The 19,642-nt window shown below is 47.7% G+C and overlaps 1 protein-coding gene across 1 annotated transcript in view; it reads left to right on the plus strand.

Moving 5' to 3' along the window:
• cacna1fb (calcium channel, voltage-dependent, L type, alpha 1F subunit) overlaps positions 1–19,642 on the plus strand; it is a gene marked incomplete at its 3' end in the record, with an annotated part of 91,500 nt that overhangs the window by 4,877 nt on the left and 66,981 nt on the right. The window contains exons 5-19 of the mRNA XM_079273944.1: positions 1,481–1,632; positions 1,715–1,867; positions 2,380–2,576; positions 3,096–3,199; positions 6,390–6,541; positions 7,281–7,355; positions 8,689–8,770; positions 8,927–8,953; positions 9,037–9,197; positions 11,683–11,908; positions 11,995–12,202; positions 18,677–18,797; positions 18,946–19,021; positions 19,108–19,186; positions 19,264–19,327. Of these exons, the coding sequence (XP_079130070.1) occupies positions 1,481–1,632; positions 1,715–1,867; positions 2,380–2,576; positions 3,096–3,199; positions 6,390–6,541; positions 7,281–7,355; positions 8,689–8,770; positions 8,927–8,953; positions 9,037–9,197; positions 11,683–11,908; positions 11,995–12,202; positions 18,677–18,797; positions 18,946–19,021; positions 19,108–19,186; positions 19,264–19,327 (1,877 nt within the window). The remainder of the gene's footprint in view (positions 1–1,480; positions 1,633–1,714; positions 1,868–2,379; positions 2,577–3,095; positions 3,200–6,389; positions 6,542–7,280; positions 7,356–8,688; positions 8,771–8,926; positions 8,954–9,036; positions 9,198–11,682; positions 11,909–11,994; positions 12,203–18,676; positions 18,798–18,945; positions 19,022–19,107; positions 19,187–19,263; positions 19,328–19,642) is intronic.

Raw genomic sequence — 19,642 nt, forward strand, 5'->3', positions numbered from 1 at the left:
TGCTTGTTGTCTGACAACATCATGGAAAGAACCACAGAGAAATAAAACATTTCCTTTACCGTTCTGTTTGTTATTGTAGAAGTCTCGTTCTGAAATCTCATCCACGTTGTTAAAAATCAGCTAAACATTCAGCCGTGACATTCTTATCTTATCTTTTAGATAACTCTAAGCTTCTGTTCCCTAACTCTCACTGCCGTTTATCATCATTTAAGATCGAGACTTCTTGAAGGAGACTTCTAATTGAAGGAGACTTCTCCTTGAAGGGGGCTTCTAATTGAAGGAGACTTCTCCTTGAAGGGGGCTTATAATTGAAGGAGACTTCTCCTTGAAGGGGGCTTCTAATTGAAGTAGACTTCTCCTTGAAGGAGACTTCTCCTTGAAGGGGGCTTCTAATTGAAGTATACTTCTCCTTGAATGGGGCTTCTAATTGAAGGAGACTTCTCTTTGAAGGAGATGTATCCTTGAAGGAGATTTCTCGAAGGAGACTCTCATAATGTTCTCAGACTCTTCTAATAACGATCTGAAAACGAGCTCTCTCGTTAGAATGAACGAGTCCTGCTGGTCTCCGTCCTCATGTTGTTTTTGTGTCCTCGCTGCCGGGCGGCAGTGGCGTGACTCGGGACGACCTCGGGCGGTGATGATGAAGCCCGTTGTCATGGTAACGCTGCCTGAGGTCACGGTGGAGACGGTGACACTGGCTGCTGGATGTGGACGGTGACAGAGGCTGCTGGATGTGGGACACGTTCCTCTGAGGAGTTCATGGTGTTTGCTCTTTCTCTCTCTGACTCTAAGGGTTCAAAGTAAACCTGCTGATGTTGGTGCTAGTTCATTCATTCAGTGTTTCATGACAGTCCATCCAGTAGTTACACGGGTCATCACAATAGATTTTAACTTTACTCTAAATATGGGAAGAATACTGTACATTTCAATAATGTTTGACTGCATCAAAGCAAGGACACTTTCACCTTCACATCTTTATATTGAGATGAACTGTTGCTGATCTTCAGCACAAAGAGAAACAGCTCAGATAAATAAAGAATGTTAAATTAAAGAGGAATAAGAGGAATATAAATCAAAAATACAGATTAACATCACATCTGTGTGAGCTGGTTGTCTTATATCTGGAATGAAAAACAAGGACTAAAGTCACTCCTCATTTAAATATGTCACAACTTTTAGAAGCTCATTTTAATTTGGATTTAAAGGAACATTCTGGAAGGTTTCCACTCTAGACTCCATGTCTGTACCTATCTGAGTGAGAAGCAGGATGATCGCTGATGAAAGCTCTCGTGTTTAGTGTTTGTGACGACGTCGGTCATTCCAGAGAGAACCAATCATCAGTTAACCAATGATATGATTGTTTTCAAGAATATGTTCAATATTGATCTGCAACATATAACTTAAACTGCTGACTCATTGTTTGTATACTGGGACCACTCGTCTCCTCAATCTTCTTCTTCCTGTTTTTGTTTTTGTGCAGTTTGTTCAGCGTCGTCTTGGAGACGATGACTCACAAATCCGGTGAGGTGGCAACGACTCATCACGTACCAGGGAAACCTGGAGGTCTGGATGTCAAAGCTCTGAGAGCCTTCAGGGTCCTGAGGCCTCTCAGACTGGTTTCTGGAGTTCCCAGTGAGTCTCCTGTGTGTGTGTGTGTGTGTGTGTGTGTGTGTGTGCGTGCGTGCGTGTGTGTAACCCTTTGTGTGTCTCTCAGGTCTCCAGATCGTGCTGAACTCCATCATGAAGGCGATGGTTCCTCTGCTCCACATCGCTCTGCTGGTTCTCTTCGTCATCATCATCTACGCCATCATCGGTCTGGAGCTCTTCATCGGACGCATGCACAAAACCTGCTACTACAAACATGCAGGTACAACTACTACAACTAGCTAGTACTATTCAGGAAATACAAAGTAATAATGAAGTCCACAGGATATTATATTTATCTAGTTAGAAGTGAAACATCATGTGGAAAATATTTGATTGAAGGAGTAAAAACATTTATAGAAACTTAAATTAACTAAATAATCAAAATAGCAAACAATAAAAATGTTTAATATATCAAGTATTACTGAGCAGTACAATAGTACAATAATGTGTATATCACAGGAAGCTCTATGCTCATTCATCAGAAATACTCCGATCTTTTACTTCAGTAAAAGTACGAATACTGTCATACATACATTTAGTGAAGTAGAAAGTATAATATATGTGTATATATATATATATATATATATATATATATATATATATATATATATATATATATATATATACCTTAGATGGAATGGTGTAGAAGTATAAAGTAGCAGAACATGGAAATACTCCAGTACATTACAATAGTACACATTAGTACTCTACTCACTGGTATAAATATTGCAGATAACTACGTGGAGGACGACCCGGTACCGTGTGCGTTCGCCGGTCACGGCCGTCAGTGCAACATTAACGGGACGGAGTGTCGGGGGAGGTGGGACGGTCCCAACGGAGGAATCACCAACTTTGACAACTTCTTCTTCGCCATGTTGACTGTGTTCCAGTGCATCACCATGGAGGGCTGGACCGACGTCCTCTACTGGGTCAGGGTCTCTCTGGGTCTTTGAGTCTCTCTGGGTCTCTCTGAGTCTCTCTGTGTCAGCGTCTCTCTGGGTCTCTCTGGGTATCTCTAGGTCTCTCTGGGTCTTTGAGTCTCTCTGGGTCTCTCTGAGTCTCTCTGTGTCAGGGTCTCTCTGGGTCTCTGGGTCTTTGAGTCTCTCTGGGTCTCTGGGTCTTTGAGTCTCTCTGAGTCTCTCTGGGTCTCTCTGGGTCTCTCTGGGTCTCTGGGTATTTTAGTCTCTCTGTGTCTTTGAATCTCTCTGAGTCTCTCTGGGTCTCTCTGGGTGTTTGGGTCTCTCTGGGTCTTTGAGGCTCTTTGGGTCTTTTAGTCTCTCTGGGTCTTTGAGGCTCTCTGGGCCAGAGTCTCTCTTGGTCAGGGTCTCTCTGGGTTAGAGTATCTCTGGGTCAAGGTCTCTCATGGTCAGAGTACCTTTGGGTCTGGGTCAGGGTCTCTCTGAGTCTTTGAGTCTTTGTGAAACTGCTCCCTCTGTGTTTCTCTTCAGATGAACGACGCCATTGGCTTCGGGCTGCCGTGGGTTTATTTTGTCAGTCTGGTGATCTTTGGCTCCTTCTTTGTCCTCAACCTGGTTCTGGGAGTCCTCAGCGGGTTCGTTCTTTAAACACACGCCTTCTATACAATCCACAGGTCCAGATTCAGGTCTCATTCAAACGTTGTGTGAACGTGGTGTGAACGTGGTGTGAACGTGGTGTGACCGCGGCGTGAACGTCGCGTGACCGTCGCGTGAACGTGGTGGTAACGTCGCGGTAACGTCGCGTGACCGTGGCGTGAACGTTGCGTGACCGTGGCGTGAACGTGTGACCGTGGTGTGACCGACGTGCGACCGTCATGTGAACATGTGACCGTGGTGTGACCGACGTGTGAACGTCGTGGTAACGTGGTGTGACCGTGGTGTGAACGTGGTGTGACCGTGGTGTGACCGACGTGTGACCGTCGTGTGAACGTCGTGTGACCGTCGTGTGAACGTCGTGGTAACGTGGTGTGACCATGTGACCGTGGTGTGACCGACGTGTGACCGTGGCGTGAACGTGGTGTGAATGTGGTGTGAACGTGGTGTGAACGTGTGAACGTGGTGTGACCGTGGTGTGACCGACGTGTGAACGTGGTGTGAACGTGGTGTGAACGTGGTGTGAACGTGTGAACGTGGTGTGGCCGACGTGTGAACGTCGTGGTAACGTGGTGAACATGTGACCGTGGTGTGACCGACGTGTGAACGTGGTGTGAATGTGGTGTGAACGTGGTGTGAATGTGGTGTGAACGTGGTGTGAACGTGTGAACGTGGTGTGACCGTGGTGTGACCGACGTGTGAACGTGGTGTGACCGTCGTGTGAACGTGGTGTGAATGTGGTGTGAACGTGGTGTGACCGTCGTGTGAACGTGGTGTGACCGTCGTGTGAACGTGGTGTGACCGTCGTGGTAACGTGGTGTGATCGACGTGTGAACGTGGTGTGACCGACGTGTGACCGACATGGTAACGTCGTGGTAACGTGGTGTGACCGTCGTGTGAACGTGGTGTGAACGTGGTGTGAACGTGGTGTGAACGTGTGAACGTGGTGTGACCGTGGTGTGACCGACGTGTGAACGTGGTGTGAACGTGGTGTGAATGTGGTGTGAACGTGTGAACGTGGTGTGAACGTGGTGTGAACGTGGTGTGAACGTGGTGTGACCGACGTGTGAACGTGGTGTGAACGTGGTGTGAACGTGGTGTGACCGACGTGTGAACGTGGTGTGACCGTCGTGTGAACGTGGTGTGACCGTGGTGTGAACGTGTGAACGTGGTGTGAACGTGGTGTGAACGTGGTGTGACCGTCGTGTGAACGTGGTGTGAACGTGGTGTGAACGTGGTGTGACCGACGTGTGAACGTGGTGTGAACGTGGTGTGAACGTGGTGTGACCGTGGTGTGACCGACGTGTGAACGTGGTGTGAACGTGGTGTGAACGTGGTGTGACCGTGGTGTGACCGACGTGTGAACGTGGTGTGACCGTCGTGTGAACGTGGTGTGACCGTGGTGTGAACGTGGTGTGACCGTGGTGTGAACGTGGTGTGACCGTGGTGTGAACGTGTGACCGTGGTGTGACCGTCGTGTGAACGTGGTGTGACCGTGGTGTGAACGTGTGAACGTGGTGTGACCGTGGTATGACCGACGTGTGAACGTGTGAACGTGGTGTGAACGTGTGAACGTGGTGTGAACGTGTGAACATGGTGTGACCGCGGTGTGACCGACGTGTGAACGTGGTGTGAACGTGTGAACGTGGTGTGACCGTGGTGTGAACGTGGTGTGAACGTGTGAACATGGTGTGACCGTGGTGTGACCGACGTGTGAACGTGTGAACATGGTGTGACCGACGTGTGAACGTGGTGTGAACGTGTGACCGTGGTGTGACCAACGTGTGAACGTGGTGTGACCGTCGTGTGACCGTGGTGTGAACGTGGTGTGAACGTGTGAACGTGGTGTGACCGACGTGTGAACGTGGTGTGACCGACGTGTGAACGTGGTGTGAACGTGGTGTGACCGTGGTGTGAACGTGGTGTGACCGTGGTGTGAATGTGGTGTGAACGTGGTGTGACCGTGGTGTGAACGTGGTGTGACCGTGGTGTGAATGTGTGAACGTGGTGTGACCGTGGTGTGAACGTGGTGTGAACGTGGTGTGAACGTGTGAACGTGGTGTGACCGTGGTGTGAACGTGGTGTGAACGTGGTGTGAACGTGTGAACGTGGTGTGACCGTGGTGTGAACGTGGTGTGAACGTGTGAACGTGGTGTGACCGTGGTGTGAACGTGGTGTGACCGTGGTGTGAATGTGTGAACATGGTGTGACCGTCGTGTGACCGTGGTGTGAACGTGGTGTGAACGTGTGAACGTGGTGTGACCGTGGTGTGAACGTGGTGTGACCGTGGTGTGAACGTGGTGTGACCGTGGTGTGAACGTGTGACCATGGTGTGACCGTCGTGTGACCGTGGTGTGAACGTGGTGTGAACGTGGTGTGACCGTCGTGTGACCGTCGTGTGAACGTGGTGTGAACGTGGTGTGAACGTGGTGTGACCGTGGTGTGAACGTGTGAACATGGTGTGACCGTCGTGTGAACGTGGTGTGAACGTGGTGTGACCGTGGTGTGACCGTGGTGTGAACGTGGTGTGACCGTGGTGTGAACGTGGTGTGAACGTGGTATGAACGTGTGAACGTGGTGTGACCGTGGTGTGAACGTGGTGTGACCGTGGTGTGAACGTGTGAACATGGTGTGACCGTCGTGTGACCGTGGTGTGAACGTGTGAACGTGGTGTGACCGTGGTGTGAACGTGGTGTGAACATGGTGTGACCGTCGTGTGAACGTGGTGTGAACGTGGTGTGAACGTGGTGTGAACGTGTGAACGTGGTGTGACCGTGGTGTGAACGTGGTGTGAACGTGTGAACGTGGTGTGACCGTGGTGTGAACGTGGTGTGACCGTGGTGTGAACGTGGTGTGACCGTGGTGTGAACGTGTGACCATGGTGTGACCGTCGTGTGACCGTGGTGTGAACGTGGTGTGACCGTCGTGTGAACGTGGTGTGAACGTGGTGTGACCGACGTGTGAACATGGTGTGACCGTCGTGTGAACGTGGTGTGAACGTGGTGTGAACGTGGTGTGACCGTTGTGTGAACGTGGTGTGAACGTGGTGTGAACGTGGTGTGAACGTGGTGTGACCGACGTGTGACCGTCGTGTGAACGTGGTGTGAACGTGGTGTGAACGTCGTGTGAACGTTGTGGTAACGTTGTGGTAACATTGTGATAACGTTGCAGAGAGTTCAGTAAGGAGAGGGAGAAGGCGAAGGCACGGGGAGACTTCCAGAAGCTGAGGGAGAAGCAGCAGATGGAGGAGGACCTGAGTGGGTACATGGACTGGATCACTCAGGCCGAGGACATGAACGAACTGGACGAGGACGGGAACCCACGTAAGTGTGTGTGTGTGTGTGTGTGTGTGTGATGAGGTAATTTTCCTGATCAATTATTCTAATTTGATCAGGTTCTTTAATGAAGCAGATGAACTTTAATTGGCTCCGTCAGTTAATTGACATTAATTAAAACCGAGACATCGTTACTAACAGATGGTGGAAAGTAACTCAGTACATTTACTGAGCGGACTTAAGCACAATGTTGAGGTACTTGTACCTTACTGGAGTATTTCCATTGACTGCTGCTTTATACTTTTACTGAACCAAATATTTGAGGCCCTTCTTCTCAATCATTTAAAGCCCCTCAGGTTGATCTGGTGACCCTCTGGAGGGGCCCGACCCCTATGTTGGGACCCACTGGACTAAACTAACTGACTGTATATATTATAATATGTATTTATTTATTTATAGTAAGTATTTAGTTACATCTTCAAGCAGCCACAATAGTTACATGCATGTGTATTGACATTATTATCTGATACTAGTGATTAACTTGTGATACTCTGCTGTACTTTTAGTACTTGTATTCAGTGAGACTGGAATCGTAGAACCTTTACGACGTGGTATAAGTACTTCGTCAGAATACTTCTGTCATTAAGTAAACACTGATTGTCTGATGATTATTCTTGTTTATTATTTCTCATAACTGTGATGAACTGTTGTGCATTATGATGTAATGTATTGATCTTATTTAGTACATAATAATATGTATAAATATATAATCATGATATTCTCTCAGGTCCGTCTCTGGGAGATCTGTCAGAGAGGAAGAGAGGAAAGTTTGGATGGTTCAGTCACTCCATTGACACACACGGTGAGAACTCCTCTATTACATATATATATATATATTTATATATATATATATATATATATATATATATATATATATATATATATATATATATATATATATATGCCAGAGAAATGTACTTGATTTTAAAATATATTTATTCATTACAATTAACATCATGTTAATAAGTTATTCTTTGACTTTGAACAATGATGGAACTATACCTGAGTCTTCTGGGGTGTCTTCTTAGCAACACATCAGCATAGAAAACAAAAACTGATCCTTAATGTGATGTAGTATTGTTACTTACATCTTGCAAAAGAGATTTTTAATCTCAATGGGACTACCTGCTTAAATAAATGTTTTGAATTTAATTTATTGATTTTTATTTTTATTTTTTTTCCTCAAACGTATTGTTCGGTTCGTCATGCGTACCGAAGGGTTCAATACGAATACGCGTATTGTTACACCCCTAATATATATATATATATATATGTATATATATATATATATATATATATATATATATATATATATATATATGTATATATATATATATATATATATATATATATATATATATATATATATATATATATATATATATATATGTATATATGTATATATATATATTTATATATCTATAAATATATATATATATGTACATATAAATATATGTACATATATACACAAGTTTGTTGGACTTTATTTGTTTAACTGTTTTAAATGGTAAAGAAACATGTTGTTCAAAGACAATAAAGGTTTTCTAAAAATCTAAATCTCTCTCTCTGTGTCTCTCTGTGTCTCTCTCTGTCTCTGTGTCTCTGTGTCTCTTTGTCTCTGTGTCACTCTGTGTCTCTGTGTCTCTCTGTGTCTCTCTCTCTCTGTCTCTGTGTGTCTCTCTGTCTCTGTGTCTCTGTCTCTCTGTGTCTCTCTCTCTCTGTCTCTGTGTGTCTCTCTGTCTCTGTGTCTCTGTCTCTCTGTGTCTCTCTCTCTCTTTCTGTCTCTGTGTCTCTGTGTCTCTCTGTGTCTCTGTGTCTCTCTGTGTCTCTGTGTCTCTCTGTGTCTCTCTCTCTCTGTCTCTGTGTGTCTCTCTGTCTCTGTGTCTCTGTCTCTCTGTGTCTCTCTCTCTCTTTCTGTCTCTGTCTCTGTGTCTCTCTGTCTCTGTGTCTCTCTGTGTCTCTCTGTGTCTCTGTGTCTCTGTGTCTCTCTGTGTCTCTCTGTGTCTCTCTATGTCTCTGTGTCTCTCTGTGTCTCTCTCTCTCTGTCTCTGTGTGTCTCTGTGTCTCTGTCTCTCTGTGTCTCTCTCTCTTTCTGTCTCTGTGTGTCTCTGTCTCTGTGTCTCTCTGTCTCTCAGCGAGTCTTCCTGCCAGTGATACAGCTTCTGAAAACACAGAGAACATTGATGAAGAACACACAAACTGCTGTCAGAACTGCTGGTAACACACACACACACACCCGCTCCAGAGGATGAACCCTCCTCTAACTGTCCTCTGTCTCACGTGAGACTAAGCGGGAAGTTTTCCCGAACAGAGGTCCCTGAACACACCATGCAGCCTCCATGTTTGAACAAACTAACTCGAGTCTCCTTCCAGCTCCCGGATGATGAAGATCAGCTGCTGGTGAGTTCACTGTCCCTCACACCTTCAGGACAGAAGAGTTTCCTCCTCACAGTCTTGACCCTCGATGTCCTCTTGTCTCTCAGTCGGACGCTGCGTCGCTGGAATCGAGTCTGTCGACGAAACTGTCGCACCGCCGTCAAGTCGGTGACGTTCTATTGGCTGGTTCTGCTGCTCGTCTTCCTCAACACCTCCCTCAGCGCCTCGGAGCACTACAACCAACCTGATTGGCTGACACAAGTCCAAGGTAGCAACACACACACACACACACACACACACACGGAATACAGTTCTTCATCATCTTCATCATGTGTGAGTGTTGTTATAATAATACAACGGTTTGTCCATCTAGTTCACAGACATCGGGACATTTCTCCTCCTGATGGTGATTTAAACTTAAAACAGCTTAATTTCTTCATCATTGTCTCTAAAAACAGACGTCAGTGAACGCACCACGACACGTTCACAGCAACACTTATAATATCACCAATGCAACAAATAGATATATAATAGTCTTGGAGACTTTTAGAGGACTCCCCCCCCCCCCCCCCCCCATTTTTAAATGAAAGCCGCACACACATGATTTAGAGATATACGTGTTGCAGCTCAGCCAATCAGACATGAGTATTCTGATGAGTTTCCTGATTCGCGTGACATTTACACACACCGTGACACAAGAGGGAGAGACGAGGAAAGACATGGCAGAGCAGGACAACAGTCATGTAAGCTGTAAAAGATAAAACATCGGACAATCTCCAAATGAGAAAGTGTGCCAGAGATATCAGAGTCTCTCTCTCACTCTCTCACTAATTATTTCTTCTCTCTCACTCACTCACTCACTCACTCACTAATTATTTATTCTCTCTCTCTCTCTCTCTCTCTCTCTCACTAATTCTTTCTTCTCTCTCTCTCTCATACAGTCATTCAGGTCTTAGAGACTTTTAGAGGACCCCCCCCACACACACACACACATACACTCCATTTCAAAATAAAAGCCCCAAAGAGTGAATTCTAATTGAAATGCTTGTGATGAAGCCAGGCATTTAATAACCTCTGTTTATGTGTGTCAGACATTATGCTTATGTCTCCTCTCCCCCCCACCCAGCACCACCCTTTCAAAATAAAAGCCTCATGGATTAACTGTATTTAAACAAGCTCAAAATTAGGCTTTTTTGTTAAAAAAAATGAATGCTCTTACTAATACTGCGAGAACTACAACTGCTGCTGCTAATATAGTATTACTACTACTGCTACTACTATAACTTTTGCTGTTGCTACTATTACCGCTACTGCTATTACTGCTACCATCAATATTATTACTACCACTACTGCCATTACTACCACTACTACTATTACTTATACGACAACTACTACTACTACTGCTATTCATGCTACTAAAAGTAGTAATACTACTACAGCTATTGGTATGACTGCTACTAGTACTACTACTACTGCTTCTTCTACTGCCATTACTACTACTATGTGAGCAGAGCTCCGCCCAGATACAGACTTTTACAAATGTCAGTTTGTGAAGAAACACCATCGCAGACCGAGTTGATGAACTAGCAGCAATCTAACAACACAGCTAGCTGAGAGACGAGCAGGTACTCGTGTTTGTAATGAACTGTTGATGAAAGCACAGACAACACGGATACATCATCTATCATGTTCATCAGACCTGACTCTCAGTGAGCAGCTCTTGGATGTAGCTGCATGCACAGGACGACGACAGGGAGGAACATTAGTGATGCAGAGAGGTGAACAAACAGCTTTGAACAAAGTTAATGTCAGAACTCGTGTTTGATATTTGTCTTTGTTATTTTCTTTAATAGTTTGATCTTTGATAGAGTCATGTGGGTTTCTGAACCCTCAATTTAAATGATTTATGTTATAATAACAGAAATGTGATTAAATATATTTTTCATTTATATAACTGCATGTACTATATGTTTACACTTGAATAAACAATAATCAAATGCAGAGAGTTATTTAACAATATGTTAGGAGAAGTTAGTGATACAGTCTTACAGTTACAACCGGCCCTTTGAGGGACCGTGATGCTGATGTGGCCCAGAGTGGAGATGAGTTTGACACCCCTGTAATATAATATAATACAATAAAATACAATGTCATATAATATAATATAATATATATATAATATAACATAATATAATATAATATAATGTAATATAATATAACATACTACAATGTAATATAATATAATATAATATATACAATATAATATAATATATATAATATAATATAATATAATATAATACAATGTAATGTAATGTAATATAACGTAATATAATACAATATAATATAACCCACTGTAATATAATATAATATAATATAATATAACATAATATAATATAATATAATATAATATAATACAATGTAATGTAATGTAATATAACGTAATATAATACAATATAATATAACCCACTGTAATATAATATAATATAATATAATATAACATAATATAATATAATATAATATAATATAACATAATATAATATAATATAATATAACATAATATAATATAATATAATATAATATCATGTAATATAATATGACCTACTATAATATAATATAATATAATTTAACGTAATATAATATAATATAATATAACCTACTATAATACAATATAATATAATATAATATAATATAACCTACTATAATATAATATAATATAATATAATAATACAGATGTACCTGACGTGTCTCTGCAGACATTGCCAACAAGGTGCTGCTGTCTCTGTTCACCGTGGAGATGCTGCTGAAGATGTACAGTCTGGGTCTGGCTCACTACTTCGTGGCGTTCTTCAACCGCTTCGACTGCTTTGTGGTGTGCGGCGGCATCGTGGAGACCATCCTGGTGGAGCTGGGCATCATGCCGCCGCTGGGCATCTCCGTGCTGCGCTGCGTCCGCCTGCTAAGGATCTTCAAGGTGACACGGTGAGGAACAGGGTTTAGACCGGACTCAGACCTCTAACCGAGTCCAGCTCTGATGATGATGATGATGTCGCTCTGTGTCTGCGCAGCCATTGGACGGCTCTGTCCAACCTGGTGGCGTCGCTGCTGAACTCCATGAAGTCCATCGCCTCGCTGCTGCTGCTGCTCTTTCTCTTCCTCATCATCTTCGCTCTGCTCGGCATGCAGCTGTTCGGAGGAAAGTTCAACTTCGACGAGACGCAGACCAAACGCAGCACCTTTGATGCCTTTCCTCAGGCGCTGCTCACCTGCTTCCAGGTAACGCAGTTCACTTTCTTTTGTAGAGCCAAACTTTAACGAGGAGAAACTATAAACCTGAGCCAGCCCGAACTATAAACCTGAACCAGCCCGAACCCTAAACCAGCCCTAACTATGAACCTGAACCAGCTCTAACTATAAACCTGAGCTAGCCCTAACTATGAACCTGAACCAGCCCTAACTATGAACCTGAACCAGCTCTAACTATAAACCTGAACCAGCCCTAACTATAAACCTGAACCAGCCCTAACTATAAACCTGAACCAGCCCGAACCCTAAACCAGCCCTAACTATGAACCTGAACCAGCTCTAACTATAAACCTGAACCAGCCCTAACTATAAACCTGAGCCAGCCCTAACTATGAACCTGAACCAGCTCTAACTATAAACCTGAACCAGCCCTAACTATCAACCTGAACCACCTCTAACTATAAACCTGAACCAGCCCTAACTATAAACCTGAACCAGCCCTAACTATAAACCTGATCCAGCCCTAACTATAAACCTGAGCCAGCTCTAACTATAAACCTGAACCAGCTCTAACTATAAACCTGAACCAGCCCTAACTATAAACCTGAGCCAGCCCTAACTATAAACCTGAACCAGCCCTAACTATAAACCTGAACCAGCCCTAACTATAAACCTGAACCAGCCCTAACTATAAACCTGAACCAGCCCTAACTATAAACCTGCACCTGTGAGGATTTATGTCTAACTCTGCTGTATTTCCCTCAGTAGTGTCCTCCTACGAGTCCCGCCCACTGCCGCGCCTCTCTCCATAGGCACAGCTGTGCCTCATCTCCTGTGATCACCTCCAGCTGACATAAATACTCCTGTCACTCTCATCCCAGTTGTCAGTCCGTCCGTTTACCTACCTGGTATTCCGACCCGTGAGTAGTCCGTTTGTTCACTCTCTGAAGATCCGCTACTAACAATCCGCTTTGTTTTTTCAACTTGCCTGCCGTCCTGTGTCGAGCCAAATGTGTCACACAGATGATCCAGCCTGCCTGCCAGCCGCAGACGCGGACCTGCCACCTCCCGGCTAGGATCCGAGCGGAGCGCGAGGACGCGCCTCCGTATTTGACGTTTGACAGTTTTCCTGTCTGCTTCGTCTGCCGCTGTGTAGGATTAGCCTCCTTCCGGCTTGGAACTGTGCGGAGGCGTGGAGATGCCTCCTATTGACTTTGGCCATTACCTCTCTTTTCCCTTGACTGAGAGAAATAAACTGCCTTGGTTTTGAAATAGAACTCTGCTGTCTGAGTCTGCATTTGGGTCTGTGAAACACCCCACATCATAACAGAACGGACTGACCATAATAATGGACCCAGCAGCCGCAGCAGGATCTCCACCTGCAGATCCCCTGCAGGTGGCGATCACAAACCAAGGAGTTCTTCTGGGACAGCAACACCATCTGCTCCATGATATGCGGGGATCTCAGCAAGCCATCGGATCTCAGGTGGCTGAGATCGGCAGCATGGTGCAGGGACTCGCACAGCCCCGCCCCTCCCCCCTGGATTCAACGGCGGGGGACGTGCAACTTGTCCGTGAGTCATCTGGTCCATCTCTTGAACCTTTCCACGGAGACATGAGGGCATGTAGAGGTTTCCTGCTCCAGACGACGTTTGTGTTTAACCAGCGGCCCTGCACGTTTGCATCGGACAGCTCAAGGATTGCCTATCTGACCGGGTTGCTACATGGCCGTGCTCTCGACTGGGCCCAGGCCTGGTTCACCCAGAATCCGTTGGATACGGTTTCTTTTGGACAGTACCTGGAGGCCTTTCGGAGAGCTTTCGACCACCCTACATACTCTCAGGACACTGTTCAGAACCTCCTCCGCCTCCGTCAGGGCTCTGCTAGCGCCGCTGAACATTCCATCGACTTTCGCATCCTGGCCGCAGAGTCCGGTTGGGAGGAGAGGGCGCTACAGGGGGTTTTTCTCAGCAGCCTGTCAGAGGAATTAAAGGACAGACTTGCTGTTCTGGAGGAGGCAAAGACGCTGGAAGACCTGATCACTCTCACCATCCGACTGGATACTCGGATGCAGGAACGTCGGCGAGAGCGTAACTACAGGTTCCCGGCTCCGGTTCGTCAGCCAGTAACCACTTCCGGTTACTGGGTCCCAGCTCCCCCTCGCCACCGCAGCCCAGGCCACCAGCACTCGCCTGCTCCGGCACCTTCTCCCGGGGATCGGGATGAACCCATGCAGTTGGGACGGTTCCATCTGTCTCAGGGAGAGAGGGAGCGATGAATCCGTTCAGGAGCCTGCCTCTGCTGCGGCGAGCCGGGTCATCGTATGCCTGTCTGTTCGGTGCGACCAAAAGAGAGGGCTCGCCGCAGTAAGAGTGGGAATACTGGCAAGCGACTCCACCCGACTTCCCAGTTCCAAGTCCCGTCTCACACTACCAGCTAAGTTATGCCTGCCGTCCGGTGCTCTACCAGTCTTGGCCCTCATTGATTCTGGAGCAGAACAGAATTTTTTGGACTCCTCCTTGGCCTTCGCTCATGGGATTCCCTTTGAGGAGTTGGAATGCCCTCTTCAGGCGACCGCCCTGGATGGAAGTCGTTTGACCAATGTCACGCACCGGACTTGCCCTGTTACCCTGCTTGTATCAGGAAACCATCAACACAAGATCTGTTTTTACATCTTCTATACGCCCCTGACACCTCTGGTTCTGGGCCATCCTTGGCTCCTGGACCACAACCCACAGATAGACTGGGCAGGAAACAGAATCATCAGTTGGAGCCCTAGATGTCTTTCGAGGTGCCTCAAGTCCGCCATTCCCCAGCAGACCTCTTCTCTCCACACCCCTACAACTGGAACTGATCTCACCTCAGTTCCCTTGGAGTATGCAGATCTCAGCGAGGCATTCAACAAGGAATGAGCCCTTTCCCTGCCACCCCACCGACCCTATGATTGCGCCATAGAACTATTCCCCGGCGCCACCCTGCCCTCCAGCCGACTATACAACCTTTCCCGACCGGAACGCGAGGCAATGGAGACCTATATCACAGACTCCCTCGCTGCTGGAATTATCCGCCCATCATCCTCCCCGGTGGGAGCGGGGTTTTTCTTCATGGCCAAGAAGGACAAGAGTCTCCGTCCTTGCATCGACTACCGAGGGTTAAACCAGATCACCACCTGGAACAAGTATCCGCTACCCCTACTCAACTCTGCTTTTGAATCCCTACCCGGAGCCACGATTTTCACCAAGCTAGACCTCCGCAATGCCTACCACTTGGTTCGGATATGGGAGGGGGATGAGTGGAAGACCGCTTTCAACACTCCCCTGGGACATTTCGAGTACCTGGTCATGCCATTCAGACTTACAAATGCACCAGCCGTTTTCCAGGCTTTGGTGAATGACGTGCTCGGGGATTTTCTCAACCGGTTTGTGTTTGTCTACATCGACGACATTCTGATTTACTCCTCGAACCTACAAGAACATTGCCACCATGTCCGTCAGGTCCTTCAGCGCTTACTGGAGAACCAACTCTTCATCAAAGCCGAGAAATGTGAATTCCATGTCACCTCCGTACAGTTTCTTGGTTTCATCATTGAGGAGGGTCAGATTCGCAAGGACCCGGAGAAGGTTAAGGCGGTCACCGAGTGGCCGGTCCCCTCTAACCCGAAGAAGCTCCAACAGTTCCTTGGGTTTGCAAACTTCTACCGCCGGTTCATTCGGAACTACAGTCAGACGGCGTCACCCCTAACCAGACTCACCTCCTCTAAGGTGGATTTTTCCTGGTCCCCCAAGGCCAACCGAGCGTTTAACATCCTCAAGGAACGATTCACCTCAGCCCCCATCCTAGTGCAGCCAGATGAGAGCCGCCAGTTCGTGGTCGAGGTGGACGCCTCCGACACCAGAGTAGGAGCAGTATTGTCACAGCCCTCAACCACTGACTCTAAGCTCCGCCCGTGTGCTTTTTTCTCTCGCCGCCTTTCCCCGGCCGAGCGGAACTATGATGTGGGCAACCGGGAGTTACTGGCCGTCAAGCTGGCTCTGGAGGAATGGAAACATTGGTTGGAAGGGTCAGTCCACCTGTTCATTGTGTGGACCGACCACCGAAATCTGGAATACATCCATTCTGCCCGGCGACTGAACTCCCGCCAAGCCTGCTGGGCTCTATTCTTTGCCCGTTTCCACTTCACCATCACCTACCGCCCAGGGAGTAAGAACATCAAGCCCGACGCCCTCTCTCGTCAGTTTTCCCCAGACGAGGCTGACCCAGCGCTAGATACGATTGTTCCACCCGCCTGTGTCCTAGGGGTCCTCACCGGGGCGATAGAGTTTGCGGTGCGGGATGCTCAGCAGACCCAGCCAGATCCAGGAGGTGGTCATCCAGGGCGCCTGTTCGTTCCCCTCTCCGTCCGTTCCCGGGTCCTACAATGGGCTCATGACTCCCGTCTCTCCGGCCACCCTGGGATAAGACGTACAATCAACTGGCTTCGGCGCTCCTTCTTGTGGCCATCTTTGGACAATGACACCCGAGCTTACGTCTTAGCCTGTACCACCTGTGCGCGCAACAAGGCCTCGCACAGACCCCCTGTCGGACTATTACGACCTCTGCCGGTTCCCCACAGGCCTTGGTCGCATATGCCATTGGACCTTGTCACCGGATTTCCCCCCTCCGAGAGCAACACGGTCATCCTGACCATCGTGGACCGGTTTTCCAAGGCGGCTCACTTTATTCCCCTTCCCAAGCTCCCGTCGGCCCGCGAGACCGCAGACTTGTTGGTTCAACATGTCTTTAGACTCCACGGCATCCCTATGGATATTGTTTCTGATCGCGGTCCTCAGTTCTCCTCCCAAGTTTGGAAGGCGTTCTGCCGCAGCCTCGGTGCCACTGCTAGCCTCTCCTCCGGCTTTCACCCCCAGACCAATGGGCAGACCGAGAGGCTTAACCAGGAGCTAGAAGCCATGCTCTGATGTGTAGCGGCGGCAAATCAATCTTCCTGGAGTCGTCACTTGGCCTGGATAGAGTACGCACACAACAGCCATACCTCCACGGCAACAGGTCTCTCCCCCTTCGAGGCCTCCATTGGCTACCAACCTCCCCTTCTACCCAGCCAAGAGGTTGAGATTTCCATCCCGTCTGTCCAAATCAACCATCGCCGATGCAGAAGAGTCTGGAGAGAGACTTGGGCCGCCCTACTTCGTTCTTCCGAACAAAACAAGCGTCTGGCTGATTGCCGCCGCACACCCGCCCCCACCTATCTTCCTGGCCAACGGGTCTGGCTTTCCACCAGGGACATACCCCTACGCACTGAATCCAAGAAGCTCTCTCCCAGATTCATTGGCCCGTTCCCCATCGTCTCCGTTATCAACCCAGTCACGGTCAAGCTCAAGCTCCCGCAATCCATGAGGATCCACCCTGTTTTCCATGTGTCTCTTCTCAAACCCGTTCACTCCAGTCCTCTGAACCCTCCGGCCGAACCCCCTCCACCCCCCCGACTCATCGAAGGCGGTCCGGTTTACACAGTCGACCGTCTCCTGGATGTCCGCCGACGAGGTAGGGGTTACTAATACCTCGTTGATTGGGTGGGGTATGGTGTGGAGGAACGATGCTGGGTTCCACGCTCCCAGATTATGGATCCAGAGCTACTCCGCACATACCATCGCCTGCACCCCGATAAGCCTGGCGGTTCGCCGGGAGGCTCCCGTTGAGGGGGGTGTACTGTGAGGATTTATGTCTAACTGCTGTATTTCCCTCAGTAGTGTCCTCCTACGAGTCCCACCCACTGCTGCGCCTCTCTCCAAAGGCACAGCTGTGCCTCATCTCCTGTGATCACCTCCAGCTGACATAAATACTCCTGTCACTCTCATCCCAGTTGTCAGTCCGTCCGTTTACCTACCTGGTATTCCGACCCGTGAGTAGTCCGTTTGTTCACTCTCTGAAGATCCGCTACTAACAATCCGCTTTGTTTTTTCAACTTGCCTGCCATCCTGTGTCGAGCCTCGGGTGTCACACAGATGATCCAGCCTGCCTGCCAGCCGCGGACACGGACCTGCCACCTCCCGGCTAGGATCCGAGCGGAGCGCGCCTCCGTATTTAACGTTTGACAGTTTTCCTGTCGGCTTCGTCTGCCGCTGTGTAGGATTAGCCTCCTTCCGGCTTGGAACTGTGCGGAGGCGTGGAGACGCCTCCTATTGACTTTGGCCATTACCTCTCTTTTCCCTTGACTGAGAGAAATAAACTACCTTGGTTTTGAAAAAGAACTCTGCTGTCTGAGTCTGCATTTGGGTCCGTGAAACACCCCACATCATAACAGAACCAGCCCTAACTATAGACCTGAACCAGCCCTAACTATAGACCTGAACCAGCCCTAACTATAGACCTGAACCAGCCCTAACTATAAACCTGAACCAGCCCTAACTATAAACCTGAACCAGCCCTAACTATAAACCTGAACCAGCCCTAACTATAAACCTGAACCAGCCCTAACTATAAACCCGATGATGTCGATTTGTGCAGATACTGACCGGGGAGGACTGGAACATGGTTATGTACGACGGCATCATGGCGTACGGCGGCCCCGTGTTTCCGGGGATGATCGTGTCCGTTTACTTCGTCATCCTCTTCATCTGTGGTAACTGTATCCTGTCAGCGAGGCGTTCACTGACCTCACGGACACAGCAGCAATGCTGTTGGTTTTTAATGTTGTGCAGTTTTATATCTTTTGTAATAATAATCTCAAGCCCTCGGAGCGTCTCAGTTTGTTACGTCTTCTTAATGAGAGTCAGACATCCTGCTGAACGTCTTCTTGGCCATCGCTGTAGACAACCTGGCCGGAGGAGACGGAGACGACAAGAAGAAGGCGTGAGTGATGGAGGGATGGAGGAAAGAGGACAAAATACAGACGATAGACGAGAGAGTGGTTTATTATTTTCCTGTTGTCTCTCCAGTAAGAAGACAGAAGGAGCGGTGGAGGAGGAGGAGGTTGCAGGAGAAGCAGAAGAACAAGCAGAGGAAGAGGAAGTAAAGGTGAAGAATGGAGGTCTGATTTCACTCTTTCATCTTCGATGTGAATCCGTCAGTCTGACGGCTGTTTGTCTCTTCAGGTGGACATCGATGAAGACACAGAGTACGAGGAGGAGGAGGAGGAGCTTCCTGAAGGAGAAGACGGTCAGTGATTTTATTGAAATAATGTTTTTATTGTTATTATCGTTATTTACAGCTCTGTTCAATTAACAATATAACCTCTCTCCTCTCACCTCTCCTCTCCTCTCACCTCTCTCCTCTCCTCTCCTCTCACCTCTCTCCTCTCCTCTCTCCACTCTCCTCTCTCCTCTCTCCTCTCCTCTCACCTCTCTCCTCTCTCCTCTTCTCACCTCTCTCCTCTTCTCACCTCTCTCCTCTCACCTCTCCTCTCCTCTCACCTCTCTCCTCTCCTCTCCTCTCACCTCTCTCCTCTCCTCTCTCCACTCTCCTCTCTCCTCT

This window comes from Melanostigma gelatinosum (assembly GCF_949748355.1).
Source record: "Melanostigma gelatinosum genome assembly, chromosome: 8".
Classification (NCBI taxonomy): Eukaryota; Metazoa; Chordata; class Actinopteri; order Perciformes; family Zoarcidae; genus Melanostigma; species Melanostigma gelatinosum.